This window comes from Labeo rohita, chromosome 22, assembly GCF_022985175.1.
Source record: "Labeo rohita strain BAU-BD-2019 chromosome 22, IGBB_LRoh.1.0, whole genome shotgun sequence".
NCBI classification, from domain to species: domain Eukaryota; kingdom Metazoa; phylum Chordata; class Actinopteri; order Cypriniformes; family Cyprinidae; genus Labeo; species Labeo rohita.
The window spans coordinates 37735706-37757950 of NC_066890.1; the positions used below are offsets into that span (position 1 = coordinate 37735706).

The 22245-nt window shown below is 31.7% G+C and overlaps 1 protein-coding gene across 2 annotated transcripts; it reads right to left on the reverse strand.

Moving 5' to 3' along the window:
• Positions 1 to 1556: 1556 nt before the first annotated feature.
• hyal2b (hyaluronidase 2b) lies at positions 1557 to 21102 on the reverse strand. 2 transcript variants are annotated; one of them, XM_051095006.1, is made up of 4 exons: positions 20962 to 21102; positions 15155 to 16142; positions 7388 to 7477; positions 1557 to 4871 (listed from the first exon to the last, which is right to left on the reverse strand). In XM_051095006.1, the coding sequence occupies exons 2-4, from the start codon at positions 16133 to 16135 to the stop codon at positions 4485 to 4487; spliced, it is 1458 nt and encodes a 485-aa protein (XP_050950963.1). In that variant the 5' UTR covers positions 16136 to 16142; positions 20962 to 21102; the 3' UTR covers positions 1557 to 4484. The 2 variants fall into 2 exon arrangements, with proteins under 2 accessions (XP_050950963.1, XP_050950962.1); XM_051095005.1 differs by lacking the exon at positions 20962 to 21102 and adding an exon at positions 17616 to 18010.
• Between the last annotated feature and the right edge of the window lie 1143 nt (positions 21103 to 22245).

The window sequence follows — 22245 nt, forward strand, 5'->3', positions numbered from 1 at the left end:
TGAGACCAAACGCGGAAGTGATCGTGCATAGAGTCAATTTTATGGGAAACAATATTTTGTGAGAAAACAGAAAAGTTCTGCGGGCAAATACAAATTTTATTGGAGAGCGCAAAACTTCTACGACTGAATACAAGTTTTTTTTGGGGAAAGCAATATTTTGCAAGAAAACGCAAACGTTTCGCAGGTGAATACAAAGTTTCTTGGGGGGGACACACTATTTTCCAAAAAACGCAAAATTCTGCGAGTGAATTCAAAGTTTCTCGCGGGGAACGCAATTTTTCACATGAAAGCGAATAACCATCTTCTTAGAGCAACGCAATATTTTGCACAAAAATGCAAACATTTTGCAGGCAAATACAAAGTTTCTTAAGGAAACACAATATTTTGCAAAAAAAAGTCACATTTTCTGCGGGTGAATGCAAAGTTTCTGGGAAATGCAATATTTTGCAAGAAAACGCAAAAGTTCTATGAATTAATGCAAGGTTTCTCAGATGAACTCAATTTTTCGCAGGAGAATTTCAAAAGTTCTGCGGGCAAATGTAAAGTTTCTGGGGAAATGCAATATTTGGCAAGAAAACGCAAAAATGTCTAGAAGTGAATGCAGCGTTTCTGAGGGGAACGCAATGTTTTACAAGAAAACAAAAGTTCTACAAGCAAATGCAAATTTTCTCAAAATTTTTAGGCTCTGCAAAATGCATATTTTCTTGGGGAAACTCAATATGTTGCACAAAAATGCAAAAGTTATGTGGGCGAATGCAACGTTTCTGGGGAAATGCGATATTTGGCAAGAAAACGCAAAAATGTCTATAAGTGAATGCAGCGTTTCTGAGGGGAACGCAATGTTTTTGCAAGAAAACGCAAAAGTTCTACAAGCAAATGCAAAGTTTCTGGGGGGAACACAATCTATCTATATCTATCAGCATCTAACACATTTAATACTACATGAATAGAGTATTACTATCTGATGTTGTTACTGTACTATGGTAAAACTTAAAAATCCAGAAGGACAGTTAATTGACTGCAATAGAAAACAAAGCAATGGCATAGTTTTAATTTGTGTTCTAGTCAAATAAAGAGAAAAATGAGTGCCATTGTTCAGCAGAGCTGCGTGTAATATCGTAATGACGTATTGGCTTAGACATGTGGATTCCATATTGCAGTGCGATTCCCAACAGTCTGAGCCACAGATTCCAGTATTATTCACACATAGCAGCAAACACACGGAAGATCCCAGAGCAAAGGCCCCGCTGGGGGTCCGAGAAGAGGGGGGAGAGAATAAAAGGAGACTGGAAGTCTGGTTTGAGTTATAACACAAGGCGTTCTCTGTGCTGCCAGCCCGTAATGTTCCCTTTGGCACTGTTCGACTACCCCCTCAGAAGTAGAGCAGGACCTAGAAAACAAGAAACCGAGGGCTGGAAAAAACTAGAGGAAAAGTGAACTAGTTAGTGAGGATGAGGGGAAAATGACAAAACAGATTCCTAAACATGGCTCATAGTGTTTCAACAAAAATGTCCAGATTAGAAACACTGCGGAAGTAACCAACTACAAGGAAGACATTGATTTAAATACAAGATTTATTGTAAAAATATAAAACAAACACTTTCAGAACAATTCACTCGACTGAATCACCAAACACCTGATAAAAGTCAACCGGGAAGTGACTGATCTTGTATAATCAACAACATACAAGTCAATCTGGACAGAACAAACGGAATTTGGTATCAAAACTGCTAAAAAGCTTTTTAGGTTTGTGAGGTTCTTTAACACGTAATCAATTAAAGAGATTGTTCACCCAAATATGCAATTTCTAACATCATCTACTTGTCTAGACAAGAAAGGAGGTTTGTAAAATGACAGAATTTTCATTTTTGGGTAAACTATGTCTTTAAAGGCACTACAGAGACTACAGGAAAAACAAAACACTGAATGCACATCTATGACGGTGTGGGTGTTTTGCTGCAAGGACGTGAACTTGTGCTGGAAATACACAAATGAAGCTTTTCCAGTTTGTCCCACACAATTAAAGAGCAGAAATGCAAAGTTCAGCAATTAAAGGGGGAAATCCTCCCTCAAAATAGATTTGTGCAACCCAGGCAGAAAAATCAAAAGGCATCTTTGCTTGAGTGAACCACAGTGCGCTGATTTGATATTTACATTCATGTTTTTGGCAGAAGTAGGTAAAAGATTATCAAAAATTCCTCACTATCCAGCAGTGGTCTCGGAAAACCTGTCAAGAATATGTTTGAAGTCATATTTCACTCCAAAATCAAAAGCAAAGACATGATGCTTAAACTCAACATTTTTGCATAAGAAAACCTCATTATAAAACCATTAGAATACTTTGTGATTTCTGAATTTATTATGATTGTAAAGAGGAATTAAAAATTCTATTTCTATTGAGTCTCAAATTCTCATTTGAAAATTTCACACATTAAAAAATAATTATGAAATACAACCTCGTGTTGTGTCAATCGGTTTTACACACTGCATCTGAAACTTTCGTCCATCAGGAAAAAAAACAAAAACGGATTGGGTTCAATTTTCTGCGTTTTTCACATACGAAAAATGCATACGAAAATGTTGGACTTGGTGTGCAAGGATCATAAATGTTAATACTGTTAATTTAACAAACACATTCACGGTACAATAAAAATATAATAATTTAAAATGTAATTTTATGTCATATTAGTGTTTGTTATATTGCCCAGTTTATTATGATTTAATTTAAATCATCATGGTTTTATTTTTATTGTAATAAAATGAATGCAGAATTACAAAGAAAAATGAGAATAAAAACAAAATAAACCATCTAAATGCATTATTAAAAAAAAAACAAAAAAAAACAGGCTTAATTTTCTCCAAGCAAACTGTGATTTTGCTTCTAAATGTAATTTAATTTCTTTTAATTTTAAAGTAAAATGTGACAGAAAACAGGTTTTAAGCATTAAACTTTATATTTTAATATTACTGATTTAATATTAATAATTTATAGTACAATAATTCATAAAAATGTCCCTGTTAGTAAGATTTAGTTTACAAATCATCACAAATTTCCATTTACTGAAAAAAAACACCAAATGTTTTCTATGAGAACAATGATTAAAAAATGAATTATGAGAATTTCTGGGATTAAAATGCACAAATGTTATGAAAATAAATTAAGAAATGATGTTAAAAAAATCATTAATTTTCCTCATGCAAAATGTAATTTCTCTCTTTTTTTTTTTTTAATTTTGAGGTAAAATGTGACAGAAAACCAGTTTTAAGCATTTAATTGTATTTGAAAATGTCATGAACATAAATCAAAAACGCTAAAAAAAAAAAAAAAAATTATATATATATATACACATTTTCCTGCAAAATTTAATTTCTCTCATTTCATTTAATTTTGGAGTAAAATGTGACAAAAATTAAAATTATTAATTTAATTAAAATTAATTTTTATTTATACATTTTTACATTAATTTTATTGATTTAATATTAGTTTATAGCTAATCATTTAGAATCATTTATTTGTTAATGCCTTATTGTAGCATTTGTTGTATTGCCTGTAATATGATTTATTTACAAATCATTATGATTTTCTTTTTACTGAAAAAAAAAAAAGTTCATTACTATAAGAATAATAATAAAAGATGCATTATGTGGTGTTTTCTGGAAGGAAAAATTATACAAAAAAAACAAAACAAAACAAAACAAAAAAAAAACACACAAAATGACCCTAAAACAGGCTCCATTTTCTTCATGCAAAATGTAATTTCTCTAACTTCTTATAATTTTGGAGTACAAAGTGACAGAAAACAGATTTAAAACAATAAAATGTATTAATTTAATGAAAATGTATCTTTATTTATTTTAATATTAGTGATTTAATATGAATAATTTAGTATAATAGTTTTAATGTTATACCTCATTGTAGTATTTGTTGTATTGTAAAATCAAAATGATCCTAAAACTTCAATTTTCTCCATTTCTTTTAATTTGGGAGTGAAATATGATACAGAAAACAGGTTTCAATCTAAGTGAGGTTTTAATGAGGCAGCAGCGTTGCAAGTAACAAAATGCATCCCTTTTAAAGATCTGGTCACGTGACAGCGGAAATAAGGTCACAACTGGTTCTGCGAAGATATAAAGGCAGCAAAAAAATAAAGGCCTCGGCTGACACCGGAAAACCACCACATCAATTATGTTTCATAAAAACACACAGACAAGATACAATTTCAATCACACATACACAAACACCGAACCTAGCCAAAAAAGTCGCAATTCCGCCTGTCGCAGTTCATCCTCCAATGCAGCAGGGGGCGATGTTTCCGAACCGAACGACACCGATCCACTGCTGTGCTACACATTAATCCACAGTTTACAAATCCTCCATTGTGTTCGAATTCTAGCGAACGAGAGGCCTTCCTGTCGTTGACAGCACCCATCTTTTGACGAGAAACGTCCGGCGCATTGTGCTCGAATCGTTTACACCGAACGCCTCAGTGCAGGAACCCCATCAAGATCATTGGTAACAGCAAAACCTGCAACAACGTGGTCCAGGCGAGCACCGCTCTGTTCCCGGCATCCCTCTGGCTGCAGTCGTTGCCGAGGTAGCCGTTATAGCACTGGCACTGGAACTCGTCCCGTATGCGCCTCAGCTCTTCTTCTCCCATCTGGCCCGTGACCTTTAGCGTGTTTCCCTGCCGCTCGATGCTGTGGGTGTTCGGGCTGAGGTGCAGGTACGTGTCCGTGTCGGGATGCTTGCGGAGGCAGCGGCCGCGAAATCCGCACAGGTTTCGACTGCACTGCTCGGCGGCCGACGTCACGTTGAGCAGGTAACGGCCCAACGGCCCGCGCAGGTATTCGTTAAGACTGGAACAAGCCGCCTGGAAGATACGAGAGGAAAGAATTCATCAATTACGACTTTTTGTACATTAGGTTGTATATTAGATTCGGAAGAGTAATCTTGCAAATTTGTACTAATTCGTGATTATCTACTTTGGCTAATTACTGCAAAATAAAAAGACATCATCATCAAATAAAATAATGAAAGAAATATTTCAAATAATAAAAGAAATACTTCAAAAATCAGTAGAATAATGCTAGATTTTTTTATTTTTGTATTTTTGACTTAAAATATAAGTATACACACATAAATATACCTATATATTAATTGTATAGGATTAATATAAATTGTAATTTCATTTCTTTAATTGAACTGAAATTGAAAGTTTCATTATATATATACATATATATATATACATATACACACACACACACACACACATATATATATATATATATATACAGGGGTTGGACAGTGAAACTGAAACACCTGGGTTTAGACCACAATTAGTATGGTGTTTGGCCTCCTTTTGCAGCCAATACAGCATTATTTCATCTTGGGAATGACAAATACAAGTCCTGCACAGTAGCCAGAAGGATTTTGAGCCATTCCTTTCGCAGAACAGTGGCCAGGTCGCTATGTGATGTTGGTGTATGAAAACATTTCCTGACTCGCTCCTCCAAAACACCCCAAAGTGGCTCAATAATATTCAGATCTGGTGACTGTGCAGGCCATGGGAGATGTTTAACTTTACTTTCATGTTCATCAAATCACTCTTGTCACCAGTCTTGCTGTGTGTATTGGTGCATTATCATCCTAATACACGGCACCACCTTCAGGGTACGATGTTTGAGCTATTGGGTGCACAAAGTCAACCTTCACACTCTGCTCTTATTGGTGGAATGTGCGATCAGTAAAGACTGGCCACCAGGCTGCATAAATATAGCCATGAAACCTCCAACACTATATTGGCCAGTGTTTCAGTTTCATTGTCCAACCCCTGTATGTGATTAATATAAACTGTAATATAATATTTTATTCATGTGTAAAAATATGTACTTTGTCTATAATATGTTCTATATGTAATACATATTTTATACGTTTTTTTTTGGACTATTTTAATCATAATATGAATTGCCTTAAATGAATATTATACATTTGTATAATAGAACATTCATTTTTAAAACTTGTGTTTTATATTATATTTTGTATTATATTATATATATTATATATGTATATGTTATACATGTATTATGTTATAATTCTTTTTACTTAACATACATTTCACACACATTTATTTATTTATTTATTTATTTATTTATAATATATATATATACACACACTCACACACACACACATTATATATAGTGTGCTTTATATATATTATATTTTTATATTACATTTTATATTAATCTTACATTTTAAAAAATATAAAATGTCATATGGCAAAATATTACACATTTATATAAATACGAAAAAAAATTACAAATTGTCTTATGTTACATGTATATGTTTTTTTTGACATTTTATTTTACACACACAAAACTAATCTTTTTTATAAATTTGTAAAATGAATAATTTTGTGTACACACACATTTTAATATCAGATTAATATAAATTGTAATATAATAAATAAATAATAAATATAAATAATGTGTACAAATTTATTACATTTTGTGTTTATTACATCATATTTTACATTCACATTTATATTTGAATTATATTTTATACATTTTTGACTTTTTAATAAGATTAATGTAAATTGTCATTTCATATTATACATTTGTAGAAATATAAAAAATGTGTAAAAATGTGTAAAACTGTTTTATTATATTGTATTTTTGACACATTTTACAGACAAAATAAATAAAATGCGTGTGCGTGTATACATGCATACATCACTTTAAAATAAGATTAATATAAATTGTAATATTTAATATGATTTGTATAAATCTAAATAATGTTTTAAAATATATTTATTATAAAATATATAAAATACATATTTTTGTTTATATTATATACTATATTTGACTTCATTTTAATATGAGATTAATACAAATAGTTACATATTTAATATATATTTGTATAAGTATAAAAAACGTGTAAAATATATATATTTTTTGTTTATTATATTATATTTTACATACGTATTATGTTATACTTTTTTTATTTAATATACATTTTACACACACATGCAAAATTAATTTTTTTTTATACAAGTATAAATAAATAAAATGTTTATATGCGAGAATATGTAAACTTGTAAATTTAAAAATAAATATAAACAATAAGAGCAATAAATTCCTGTTACTGTTAAAAACAAAAAAACAAAAAATACAATTCACTTCCTAATTAAATACATTTTTAAAAAAGTTTGTGTTTTTAAAGATTCACTTTAAGTGAACATTAGATGATGAAAAAAAAATAGGAGATGATAAAATTTGAGTGATTCTGTAGCAGTCTACATCTGACATTAAAACACCAACATCACTCAAGCGCTAATGTCAAATAATGTGAAGGAAGTGAGTAAACGCCCTGATTAAGGCACAGACTTACTTGACTGCTAGCATAGTTGGAGTCGCCCCAGAGGATGACGCCCGCTACGCCCAGCGCCACGCTCTCGCCGATGGTCGACACCAGATCCATCTGCGCACAGACAGAAAGAATCATCGGTTGAGAAAGCACAACAGGTGTTTTAGATAACGCTTCATGCGTCACCGAACACACACATGGAAAAAGGATGCAAATAACGGCATCAGCAAACACCGAGCTTCTTGTGAGTGTGCGTGAATAGTTGGTCTGTGCGCGCATTTGTTAATCATTTTCTCGTTTGTATATTTGTGACAGCGGTGATGAACGACAAAGACTTTATTCTTCTGTTTCTTGACCACACACTTCGTCTTCAGGCTTTTCATTACATTAGCTCAGTCGTTCACTCTGGCTTTTGTTGAACTGCTTCACCTCTCCATCCACACAAACGTCGTCAATTCCTGCGCCAATCTAAACTTGTCAGCTTGATAAATGAATGACGCACTTCTCTATGAAAGACATAATGTGTGTCAAATCACAGAAAGTCGTTTTATTTTACTGGGGCAAGGTTTCGCAATTTTAAATGTGTACAATGCTATTATTATTATTATTATTATTATTACTATTAACAACAGTAGTAGCAGTATTAGTTACAATAAAAATAATAATTGTTAATTATAATAAAATTATATCTATTAGGAAAATAATGACAATAATATTAACAGTATCAATATTTATTTTTATTATTATTATTATTATTATTATTATTTAAATGCTAATTGTTCATTATTATAAAAGCAGATTTTATAATAATAATAATAATAATAATAATAATGATATTAATAATACATTAATGGTAGTAATATTTAACAATAATCCATCTTTAATTAATGATGGTAAATTAATGAGCTTTAATGCTAATTATGGATTTATTATAAAATATAATATATAGCACCAATAATATGAAAAATTAGTAATATAATAATAACACATTAAAAGTATTAATAGTTAAAAACAAGCACAATAATAACAACAACAATAATAATAATAATAATCAGTCTTTAATTAATGGTGAATTGATGAGCATTATGAACTGAATTTATTATCAAATATAATATATAACAGCAATAATAATATTTTTTGAATTTAACAATATAGAACAATAAATAAATGAAAAAACAAAATGATTAAAATACAATTTATTATTATTATAAAAATATAATACATATTAAAATATTAATATTTAATAACAACAACAACAACAATTATTATTATTATCATTAAACATTACTTATAAGAACATTAATAGACAACAATAATCATAAATATTAATCGTAGTATTACAACAGCAATAATATTAATGGTATTAATATTTAATCATCATAATATTTAATGATGTTGAATTAATGAGCATTAATAAATTATAATTACGAATTATGAATTTATGATCAAATATAAATTATAACTGCAATAATAATAATGATTAGTATTAATGTTTAATTTATTTACTACAATAATAAAAAGGCTAATCATTATTATAATAGGATAATAATAATAATAATAATAATAATAATAATAATAATAATAAACAACACATATTAAAAGTATTCATATTTAATAGGAGCTACCGTAGTAGTAGTAGTAGTAGTAGTAGTAAATAATAAATTGTTGTTATTATTATATTTTTATTATATAACATAAATTTATTTATTATAATTAAAAATATTAACGGCATTAACATTCAATAATAATAATAATAATAATTATTTTTCTTAAATTATTATTGTTAAATAACATTTGTTTATTATAAGAAAATAATCAATTATACATAATAACCATAAATATTATTAGTATTAATATTAAATAGCAATAATATTTATGGTATTCATATGTAATAAAAATCTGAATCTTAAATGAATGATGGTGAATTAATGAGAATTAATAAATACGAATTATGAATTATTAGTTTATTATAATTATAACATTATAATATTAATTTATTATATTATTACATTATAATATTATATTAATTTATATACAATTATAACAGCAACAATAATATTAGTAGTAGTAAAAATATATACAATAATTAAAATGATCATTATTATAATAAAAAGTATTAACAATTAAGTATTATATAATTCAAACACTATGATAATCATAATATGTAATATATCATAATAATACAAATAACAAAACCTCAAAACAGTCTTCTACAAATGAAGTGTGCAGTATATATCGGAACATTTTTCTCTGATTCTGGTTTGCTGATTTGCGTTTACAATCACACTGCCAGCCGTTTCATTTTCATGTAATCAAACAAAATAGATCCCAGTGCTGAGGTGATTTGTTGAACTTACAGCGTCGTAAACTGTACTGGGTTTCATTTGTGTTAAGTGCAATTAGTGTGAAGCTTTTACAGCACAGTTTATTCAGACGTGAAGTTCCTGCACTGTCTTACATAATGCTGTCCATGTGACTCATTCAGACTCCAATGTCTCAAGAAACGTTTTTCCACAACGAGTTTGTTCAAGCTCAAGTGTGGCGTTTCTCTCAGAGACGTGCTGGAAAAGCGGCTTGGCTTGTATTTTTATATCTGGCAGAGCTCAGACTCTCCACACACGTCTGCTGAACCCCAAACGCCAAACCTCAGTCGTTCCCTTACAAACGCAAACACTCGCTCACACGCATCACACATGCTGACAATCTGGAGAACAAACACAATTAACATCTACACTCAAACACAGATACGGCCAGTAGGCGTTATGTGATCTTCAGCCTCCAGACAGACCAGAATTACTCAACAGACAACAATGAGGGGTTTTACAGACGTCACAGACGCGTCATGTGACCTCCTGAGATGTTCGTATGTACAGTTAGTCCACTTCCAAAACAACAATTCACAAATTATTACTCACCCCCTTGTCATCCAAGATGGTCATTGGATGCCAAGTTCACTTTTTCATGTTGTTTAAACATTAATGTGTGTTGGCAGTGTATGTACAAATCTACCCTATAATGATAAAAATCCATGCAGTGGTTTTTAATTAATCTGTAAAAATAATATCCTCTTTTTCAAATCGAGCCGTCACACCGACAGAGGCCGCTCCCACGATAGTTGATTGACATGAGTGTCTTACCTCAGATCAGCTGTCGGTCCGACCTCTTTGTTTCGATGCCGGAGCAGTGATGTAAGTTAGACAGGAATATCTCCGACTGAGCGATTGAGGTGTTGTGTTGCTGGATGTAATAATGAACATAGTGGTCGTCATTTACTCCTGACATCTGAGCCGCTGAAGATGCAGTAGATTACGTTTGTTTGTGAAGGGAATGAACCTCCCGATCTACAAATATCCCTCTATGTTCACGTGAATCATTTGTGATACAGATTCACTTACAGCAGAGGTGAGTATAAGCGTTTTTTTATGAATCTTTGTGATCGCCTTTCCTTATAACGTGGTAGTTAGGAAGTTTAGCGGCTAAACGCGGCTAATGTAAACAAGACCGTCATTCCACAGAGAGAAGAGAGGGGCGGGGTGAGCAGAATGGGATGTTTTTTGCAGAGCTCATTTTGGCAAGGTAAAAAGGGTGTTGTTTTACAAAACCATTGAGAATTTTTAATCAAAGTATATTAGAGACTTTTTATTAAGACACTAAAGAATCATATCAACTTGTGGAAAATGGGCATCCGATGAACCCTTTAAAGTAGGGCTGCATGATAAATCACGACAATATCGCTATCGATATAAAAAAAAGCTGCGATATTCATATGCGTATCTTGTCAGTGATGCATTGTTCTGTGATCAGTAGTAAATCACTATCTGAAGCCCAGAGGGCGCTCTCGCGCGAAAACTCCAAATACGCCCCGAAGTAGAATCCAGGAAATAACGATCGCTGCAGCTGAATAAACAGAAGATTTAACTGCTTTCATTGATTTAGCGTGAATAATAAACACACAACTATGACAATATGTGGTTTATCTGACTTCTTATTATAATTTTCATTATAATACAGTATATAATAATGCAGTGCTATTCGACATTGCTTTTATTATTATTTAATATTAATGTATATTAATAATAGGTTTATAAATTATATCAATATTAAATTTGATATTTATTTTGATATTTATTTTTTACATTTAATATTAAGGTATATTATAATAAATTATATAATACATTTGTTTTCATATATGTGTGTTGTATTTGAAATATTTGTAGTTTTGTCTTAAAATACATAATAGTTAGCATTTTATGTTAATAATATTGAATATTAATAATTCATATTTATGATTATGTATAATGAATACTTTGTGTCATATGTTGTGACATATTGTGTCAATTTTATTATTATTATTATCATTATTGTTATTATTATTATTATTAAATATTAATACTTTTAATATATATTATTAGTATTAATGTACTTATTATAATTAGCATTTTAATTATTGTATTAAATTCACCATAATTAATTAAATATTATGATTATTATTAAATATTAATACCATTAATAATATTTTTATTATTAAATATTAATACCATTAATATTATTTTTATTATTGAATATTAATACTTTTAACATTTGTGGTTATGTATAATTAAGATTTTTCTATCATTTATAAGTGTCATTTTTAATAATAATGATGATAATAATAATAACTATATATATATATATATATATATATATATATATATATATATATAATAGCTTTTTAATTACTGTATTGTATTAAATTTGTACTAATATTTAATATAATAAATGTTGATAATTCATAATTAGCATTTATGAATGCTCATGAATTCACTATCATTAATTAATTTAATTTAATAATAATAATAATTTATTATTATTATTACTGTTATTAAATATTAATACTTTTAGTATAGTAATAATTACATTTTAATTATTGCATATATTAAATTAGTACTCTATAGTATTGTTATCATTTATTAATACGATTAGTATTTATGTATAATTAATATTTTTTAATAAGCTTCATTTAATAATAATAATAAATTATTATTATTATTATTATTACTGTTATTAAATATTAATACTTTTAGTATAGTAATAATTAGCATTTTAATTATTGCATTGAATATGAAATATTATTTAACTAATTAATATTTTTTATGCTGAATAAGTAATTTAATTATAATAATAGTTATATAAATATCAATAATACATTATATAAATATAAATTTTTTGTTTTTATTTGTCTGTGTTGTATTCAAAGTATTTGCATATGATTTCTGTTTTCAAATATTTATTTGTTAATGTTAATATATATATTAATATAATATTTACATAAACTATAAGTAATAACATTCATATTATTATAAATTATAATTTAACACACACACACATAATTACATTTATATCAATAATAAATATTTATCAAATTTAATATTTATATATAATTTATACACCTATTATTTTAATATACAATAATAATAAATCAATTTTTTTTTTACTCATTTGACATTACTCAGTGTATTTCACATTATTTTTATTTATGCTCCAATCAGCCAAGTAGACATTTAAAAACTGCAGTATAAAAATATATCTTCTACACTGTTTTTTCACTCAATTAGTAAAAAACAAAATCTTTATTATATTATTTTCTATTAATTTATATTATTGTTTTATAAATATTTCTCAATGTTTTATTTTATTGAGGTTTTTTTTTTTTTTTTTTTAAGAAAACACTGATCAAGCTTCAATCATATTTTCCATATTTATTCATTCCAGGTCAGGACTCGGAGTTGACCTGAATACCAACCTTCAACTGCTCGGCTCATTAAGCACTAGGTTCTTTTTAAATGTTTGTTGGTAAACATTATCACATGCCTGTCCAGTAAACCACAGGGCCTAATGTATCATCCGAGCTGCTGACGGGATTGTGGTATTTACTCTACTGAGCTGACGAGACTTGATGAGAAACACAGATGAGTCTTTGTCTCTGGAACGCTGAGAAGATTCTGCATGTGCGCTAGATATATTTAGGGCATGTCACAACATATATCAGCCCGGTTAAAATCTCTGCACCTACATCCTGTTGAGAAAATTGCTCAACGCCAAGAAAAACACCATGACAGTGCACTGCTGAAATACGAACACCTCAGAAACAGCTGAAGCTTCCTCAAACAGTCACACAAGCCAACAGACCATCACAAAGATCAGACAAATGTAGCTTAAGTTTTGGATTTTGCCTCTGAAGGACCCGCCTCTGGTATTTTTAGTGGACAAAGATCTGGGCTGGCGTCCAAAAGTTTGTACATTTGAATTCAGCAAAAACTGATCTCAGGTTGCTTACCTAAGAAACCTTCAGTAAATGTCTCTTTAGATTAAAACATCAACAAAATGACTATTGATTAGATTTTATGAGCAATTCTAGTAAGACTGCATATTAGTATATCGGTTAACCATATCAGTTATCGGCCAATAAGTGCCCTTTAGATTAAAACACCAACAAAATGGTTTTATAGCAATTCTAGTTAGGCTGCATAATATTTTCTGGCAGATACAGAAATAAGTGTCCCTTTAGATTAAAACGTCAACTAAATGGTTTTAAAATCCTTAATTTTAAAAACCATAAAAAATGTATGATAGATTTAATATGTGATATAAACAAATATTTTCTGGCAGATACAGATAAGCCGATAATTATTTTCAAGTTATGGCACATAAATAATTAATAATTACAATTCCAAACTATTCTATCTAAAATAAAATAAATGAAATGACAAATAAAGTCTATTATTTTAAATGTCACAAGTTTAAATCTCACACATAGTATAATGGATAACAATAGATATTAATTTTGAAATGTGCTAAATATTACATTCATCAGTGTTATTAAAGGATTAGTTCACTTTCAGAATAAAAATCCCTGATAATTTACTCATCCAAGATATTCATGTCTTTCTTTCTTCAGTCGGAAAGAAATTAAGGTTTTCGAGGAAAGCTTTCCAGGATTTATTGCCGTATAGTGGATTTCAGAGGGCGATCAGTGGGTTGAAGGCCCAGATCGCAGTTTCACTGCAACTTCAAAGGGCTCTATACGATCCCAGCCGAGGAATAAGGGTCTTACCTAGCAAAACGATTGATCATTTTCTAAAAGAGAATAAAATTTATATACTTTTTAACCACAAATGCTCATCTTGCACTAGGTCACCCGTGGTTAGTTCTTTGTCAGTGTACTTTGGTTCAAAAAGGTAGGGTAGGGTGAAAAATACTTTTTTATAATACTAAATAGTTTTATTTTCTCCAACCTTATTGTTTTAACTTTTTTTTGTAAAGGCTGTTTGACTTTCTTTGCACGTTCGCTTTGTAAACACTGGGTCGGTACTCCTGCCAATGTCACGCGTGACCTTTCCAACTTGATTACTTAAGGAGTGAAGTCCAGCTAGTGCAAGATGAGCATTTGTGGTTAAAGTATATATAAATGTTAATTGTTTTTAAAAAAAAGTATGCCTCAGGCTGGGATTGCGTAGAGCCATCTGAAGCTGCATTGAAACTGTAATTTGGACCTTCAGCCTGTTGATCCCCATTGAAGTCCTATATGGAGGAAAAACCTGCAATGTTTTCCTTAAAAACCTTCATTTCTTTTCGAATGAAGAAAGAAAGACATAAACATCTTGGATGAAAGGTCATCTAAATGATGAAGGCACACCTACTTAGGGCTCAGGTCAACTTCAACAAACAAATGCCCACACCGGTCCAGACTCTTTTTGAGGAAAATCAAACACTGTCACTGCCAATACAAGTGTCACCGTATGAAAATCTCACCTCGGTCAGCAGCAAAAGTTCAGGAGGGTTCCCGTTAGAAGCTGAAGGATTGTTTTGGTAAGTGGGCCGCGTGTAGACAAACACAGGCCTGGCTGACCCGTTCCCAACAGACGCCAACCTCATGCCCTCCTTGACCCGATTACGTACGAACTGACGTCCAGCCGGCTGGTCCTTCAGCACTTTTGCCATGTATATGGAAGGATACAGAGCTGTGCTCTCCGTCCACAGCCACTGCAGTTCGTTGTTCCTTTTCACCTCCACATCCGGACAGTGTCCAGTGTAGTTCTTATTTAAGTAATTGTGATTGTAACAATCAGGAAAGAGGTAGAAACCCCAAAGCTGCTGGGGTCGTAAGCCTTTGGCCGTTCGGAGAGTCTCCAACATGAATTTACGCGCAGAAAGCTCAAAGTCTTGCTGGGCCACTTTGGCCACCTGATCTTGAGGCCACGTTGGGTTTTTCTTAGCGACTAACTGTCGCGAACGATCGCGGTAAATGTCTTTAGGGCCCCAGTTACGTATCCAGAGGGGCCGCCACTCTTCCCAGTCGATCACAGCAAGTCCTTTTACTGCCACGTCCCTTATGTACTTATTGAGCCCGTCTGGCATCCGTTCTAGATGTTGCGTGAGACTGGCGATCTGCGGTAGGCCGCCGTTGACTGGATTGCCGTCCGGCCCAAAATAAGGGTACAAACCTAAACGGTTGTGATAGAAGATGGTGAGATTTTGCTTGGTGAAGCCCTCGTTTGGTGATGCTACTATTTGGAATTGATCCAGCTGGAAGATGACTTCATGTCGAGGTCTACAGTCTTCTGTTGGGGCGTTCCACGCCAAGAGCAAAGGCTTGCCAGAATACAGCGGCCATCTAGTGTTTTTTAACTGCTGTGCTTTTAAACAGGTCCAAAAGAGCATTAAAAACAAGAGTCGCAGCCAGGAGACCCTTTGAGGTCGGGTCGCCCCAAATAGACAGGTGATGTTTCTCATTTCAGACCTAAGAATAAAGAAAACCACTACAATTAATACAAGTCACTTTGAGTGTTATAAAGCGTGTTAAAACTTAATGTTTGGTTCACGGTTACATCATACACTACCAGTCAAAAGTTTTTTAATTCTTCTTCTCACCAAGCCTACATTTATTTGATCCAAAGTACAGCAAAAATCAATATTTTGAAATACTTCTATTTAAAATAACTGTTTTCTATTTTAATATATTTTAAAATGTAATTTATTCCTGTGATTTCAAAGCTGAATTTTCAACATCTTGGCCTTCAGACTTTTTTTTCAGAAGAATATTATAAATATCTTTATCATCTCTTTTGATCAATTTAAAGCATCCTTGCTAAATAAAAAAGATTAATTTCTACAATTTCTTTTTCAAAAATAAACAAATAAATAACTCCAAGCTGAATCCAAGCTTTTGAATGGTGTCGTGTATGTTATAAAAGTTTTTTTATTTCAGATAAATGCTGATCTTTGGATCTTTCTATTCATCAAAGAATTCTGAAAGAAAAAAAAAGTACTCAACTGTTTTAAATATTGATGATGATAATAATAATAATAATAATAATAATAATAATAATAATAATAAAGTTTCTTGAACAGCAAATCAACATATTAGAAATGATTTCCGAAGGATCATGTGACACTGAAGTCTGGAGAAATAATGCTGACAATTCAGCTTTGATCACAGGAACAAATTACATTTTAAAATATATTCAAATAGAAAACAGTTTTTTTTAAAATAGTAAAACTATTTCAGAATGTAACTATTTTTGCTGTACTTTGGATCAAATAAATGCAGGGTTGGTGAGCAGAGAAGACTTTTAAAAAAACACAAAAAATCTTACTGTTCAAAAACGTTTGACTTGTAGTGTACATATGAATTTTGCACAAGAACTTACTGTACACTAAAAACAAACAAACAAACAAACAAACTAACCTATGACTTTGCCTTTATTAGTGCATTGCAGAGTTACAGGTTTAAAACTAAAAAGTGTTTGGTAGGAACTTCTAAAAAAGGGAAGGAAGAACGAAAATATGATATCTCTTTTAATACAAACAACCAATTGCTAAATCACCTTCCGGCAGCATTAAAATAGTCACGATTAATTCATTGTCACATCATCAGTATACTCGCACAAGTAAAAGAGAGCACTCACATTCAGACATTCACCAAACTTTTGTCAAATGCCCCTAAAATATCTTTTTACAGTACATAGCTAGGAATCGAACCCATGACCTTGGTATTATCAAAACGCTGCTCCGACATTCGAAATAGAACAAAAGAAACAAAACAATAAGCACTAAAATGTTAAACATTCCACAGAACGTTTAAACTCCTGTGGAACGTTTCAAACAAGCGATTTAGTTCATCGTTCAGTGTTGTATGTAGCAAACCCGCTTCCGCTTTACATCTAAGAACAGTTACACAAACTAACTGTAATCTGTTAAAGGAAACACTGACCTGTATAGATCGAACTGAACCCGTTCAGCACACCGGTCCGATTACTAATAAACTACCAAATAACGTCCTCCCATCCATCCAGCGGATACCAGCACCTCATAATTATAAGTCCCAATCGCTATTTCAAAACAAAACAGCTTATTATCATTGTTTCAACGCATTTGAAACGCCCATTCGCGTTTAGCGAGTTTCGCTGGTGCCCAGCTGGCTCATCTGGATCCGTGATTGAACGCGTACAGATCTCGGCCCTCAGATTGATAAATGTTTCTGTGGATGAAGGGGTGCGAGTTTGTACAAATGACGCGATTTGCTCTTCTGTGACGTTATATTTTGAAACCACTCGATGTAACTCGATATAAGAATGTAGATTAAGTATATAAAGTGCTAAAGTCATATTTTGGGGGTAAAAGAAGAGTAGTTCTTTTCAAAGTGCCCTAAGCCCCCCCTACACGACGAGTTGGTTTAGTCCGGATTTCTCCGCTGGGGATAAAGAAGCGTTTCTACTGAACCGAGCTGAGAGACCTGCAGGAGTCCAGAGCCATTATGCAAATATCACATTTCACTCCGAAATCATTCAGAGAATGACTTTTTCCTCTTTCCGCCTTTTCCTTTCGTTGCTCTGTTTATTATGTTCCACATTATGAGGGAAAACTACAGTCTGACTTAAGACGCTGACAAGCAAAAAGTACTGAGGTAATATTACGCGGTGCTATTATAGCAGCCTACCATGTTTCTTTTAGACATGTATCACGTTAATACCATGTTTTTGAACACAAACCATCTTAAAACGATGGTACTTTTTGAATTGCATTATCATTAACTCTTAACTGAGTTTATTGAAGGACTCCGTAAATGCTTAAATTAAAGCCAGTTAGCTTTGAAAGTGCTCAAAACTTTTTAGAGCTCAGATTTAGAACATTAACTTATAAAACATTACGCAACATAGCCGGTTGGCATTAACCTTTGACAGACAGGAAGTCAGCTGACTTCAGGGACGAGTAGTTTCCTGTGGCATTGGGGACCATCCTGTGTGCTGACTGTGAAACTGATGATGTATTTGTGAATGAATTTTAGCACCTCATAACATCCCGCCATCGTCTGCGCGTAAACACATTTCGCCATGAGCAACCGATTAACCCGCTTGCTCTTTACGGATGCTAATGTTTGCTAATGTCCCGAGAACAAAAGCTCATTCAGCCTCGAACTATGAATCCCTATAGGACGCCTACAGAACATAAAGGCCTCCCGGAAAGACCTCGTTTCCATGTGTTACAGTGAAGATGGGTGTAATGACAAGTTGCGGTCAGTGCTATAGGAGTTCTGAGGTCTCCATTAGTGGAAAAGTGGAAGGGGGCGGATAGAAGGAAAACCACCCACAGCTGCAGGGCAAAGAGGTCACCTTTGAAGTCGCCGTTTAAGTGTAGATGTCACGAAACGTCCCAAATGGAATTGAGACAGTTTTCGATACTTCATCTAGAATTGAAAATATGCATTGCTGAGTAGTTCGAGCGCATTTGTCCCTCAAATGACAAATGTGGTGTGCATGTTTGCTTCTGTCCGCAGCAGGGGGTCGACATTCCGGACGAGTCCCCGCTCCGGGCAGAATACTTCAATCCTAAAACACATCTTGTACTAATAAAGGACTGTAAGAGCCAACAGACTCTCACAGCTTCTTATAAACAGAGGACAGATCGTACAGCTGCAAGCTATTTTCACCACTAATGTCTAATTACAAGCGGTAAAAACATGAAAAAAACTCTCCATCTGACATTCACAGGTGTTTATTCCTTAATGTTTAAATTTGTTCTCTCACATCTTCGGAAGTGTCACAGCCACTGTTTGTATCGTTAATTAAAACTAGAAATAAAAAATGCAAAATATATATATATATATTTATGTGAATTGAAATAAATGAAATGTTAGAAGAAATAAATATAATATCAAAATTGTATTTTATTTACATTAGTTGAGAAAGAAAATTTTCACATTTTACTAACTAAAATGACTAAAACTGAGTTAAAAATTAATTTAAAAAAATTAAAAAACAAAAATGAACGTTAAAACGGCTAAAACACACTAAATTACTAACTTAAAATTAAAATTTAAAATATTAATAAAGACTATGATATAATGGTATATTATGTAATGATATATTAATTAATATAGTAATAATATTTATTGTTATAGTACACAATGAAAGTGAATGGGGACTAGAGATGCTAAGGGTCTAAAAATGACTTAAAAAGTAGTCCATGCAACTTGTGCACCATATTTTAAGTCTTCTGAAGATTAAATGCCAAAAAAAGTCATGTTTTGTTTAAAGTACTAAAATTATTAAAACTGACCAAAAATTAATAAAAACTAAATAAATATTTAAAAAATGAAAATTAATTAAAATGTCTGAAACACACAAAATTACTAACTTTAAATAATATTAAAATTCAAAATCCAAAATATTAATAAATACTATGAGAGTATAGTAATGGTACCAAACTAACACTGGTCATGGCTTAAAGTAACAGTTCACTTAAAAACAGAACTGGTCGATATTTTTTTATAGTATACAATGAAAGTGAATGGGGACTGGATATGTTAAGGTCCAAAAAACAACTTAAAAAGTAGTCCATTGAAACTTGTACACGATATTTCAAGTCTTCTGAAGCCATATAGTGGCTTAAATGTCACTGATGTTAAAATAACACAATTCACCCAAAAACTGAACTGGCCGATATTACTTTTGTTATAGTATACAATGAAAGTGAATGGGGACTGGAGATGATGAGGTCTAAAAACGACCTAAAAAGTAGTCCATTGCAACTTTTGCACAATATTTCAAGTCTTCTGAAGCCATATGACAGCTTAAATGTTATTGATGTTAAACTTTACCCAAAATGTTGGAAAAATACCCAAACGCATTTGGGCGAAGGGAAATACTATCAATGAAAATGACTTAAATTTAGTAGGACCTCCAAAGACTTTAGATATATAGAGCAGGAGCCATATGGACTACTTTTATAGTATTTTCGTAATATTTTTTTTACCTTTCACACCTCAAAAACATTAGTCCTCATTCACTTTCATAATAAGGAATAGAGCAGCCTGGACAATCTACTGAACGTGTCCTTTTGCATTCTATGAAAAAAGACAATCGTATGTTTTTGGAATGACATGAAGGTAAGTAAATGAAAACAGAATTTTAATTTTTAATATATTTGTACACATACCATGTTTTTTTTTTATATTGTCCATATTTTGCCATGTTAATATTTAACATAATTTTCATCAGAAAACTTTTCAAATGAACACTTTCTTTCTTACACCACTTCAGATGAAAGCTTCTACTCACGGTGTTGAAAGGTTGTCTCTCTCCCAGCCGACAGACGTCCTCAGTTGTCTCTATATGTAGATGTACACCTGCTTCAGCTCGCTTGTTACTGAATGCACAGCTGCTTTAAGAGAGACTCAGAGTTTTGATCTGGGAGAAACCACACCCCTGTACCTCCTACACATTCCTGCCCGTCTCACCCACCCGTCACCAGCCCCGGGAGTCTGGCCAGACTTTTGATCTTACCGTGATTGAGGATTGGATTTGAGTGGTTTAGTCTGATCTCAGATCAGCCCCTGCGGGAGACCCCTTGCAGCTCCCAGTTCTGGTTGCCAAGGTGATGCTCAAGACTCCCACCTCTGAGCAGAACTTAAGGTATTACGACTAATAAATCAATGCGAATGTGATGAAACTGGAGATGGTGGCAGAGATAAAGGTGAGAGTGCTAATTTAAAAGTTTTATAGCTAAAGAAATGAATAGTACCAAAATAAAATATAGTAGTATTTGGCACTTAACACTGAGGTGATGAATTCATTCCCAGGGGATATAAATACTGATAAAAAATATGTTCCTTTAATGCATTTCAGGTGGATAAAGTGTCTGATAAATGAAAAAACAAACAAACAAACTAAACACTTATCTTACGTAAAGCCGTTGGTTCCTCTTTAACATTATAAGTCTGAATTATTAAAGCAAAAACTTCATTCATCCACACCAGTAGGTGTCAGTATATAATGTCCAAAGTCACATATATATTTGTTTAGGAACACAGATCCTTCCAAACAGAGAGAAAATCTTACAGCTTTGAACGATCGTCACTGTGAATGTCCAATTACATGAGCTAAAAATGTGAGTGAATAAATAAATAAATAAATAAATAACCATCTCCATCTGGCTTTGGCTTTGCATTTGGTCCTTAATGTTTACATTTTTCTTTCTCACATCTTTGGAATTGTCATGGCCACTGTTGTTAAACTAAACTACTAAATAATATTTACATTTATTAAAATAGAAAATAGAATTTAAAAACTTTTTTTCAGTCAGTTGCAAAGATTTCTAATTTTCATTTAGTTTAAGATAAAGTATTAAAATGACTAAAACTGAAAAAAAACTAAAAACTAAATAGACATTTATTAAAAAAAAAAAAAAAAAACACAACAAAATTACTAAAACTATCAAATTAAAAAGGAAAATATAACAATAAAACACTATTAACTACATGAGAACAAACTTTGAAGTTGGCTTGAGAAAGCCTAGACTGAAAGTTTGAAGCAGTTGTAAACGCTTATAGTTTAAAAAATTTG

Coding starts and splice junctions, on each gene's coding strand:
- hyal2b (XM_051095006.1), bottom strand. CDS start 16,135: ATGAGAAACATCACCTGTCTATTTGGGGCGACCCGACCTCAAAGGGTC. Junction 7,478..15,154: donor AACTTTTGCTGCTGACCGAG/GTGAGATTTTCA, acceptor GTCTGTGCGCAG/ATGGATCTGGTGTCGACCAT. Junction 4,872..7,387: donor CCAACTATGCTAGCAGTCAA/GTAAGTCTGTGC, acceptor CGTATCTTCCAG/GCGGCTTGTTCCAGTCTTAA.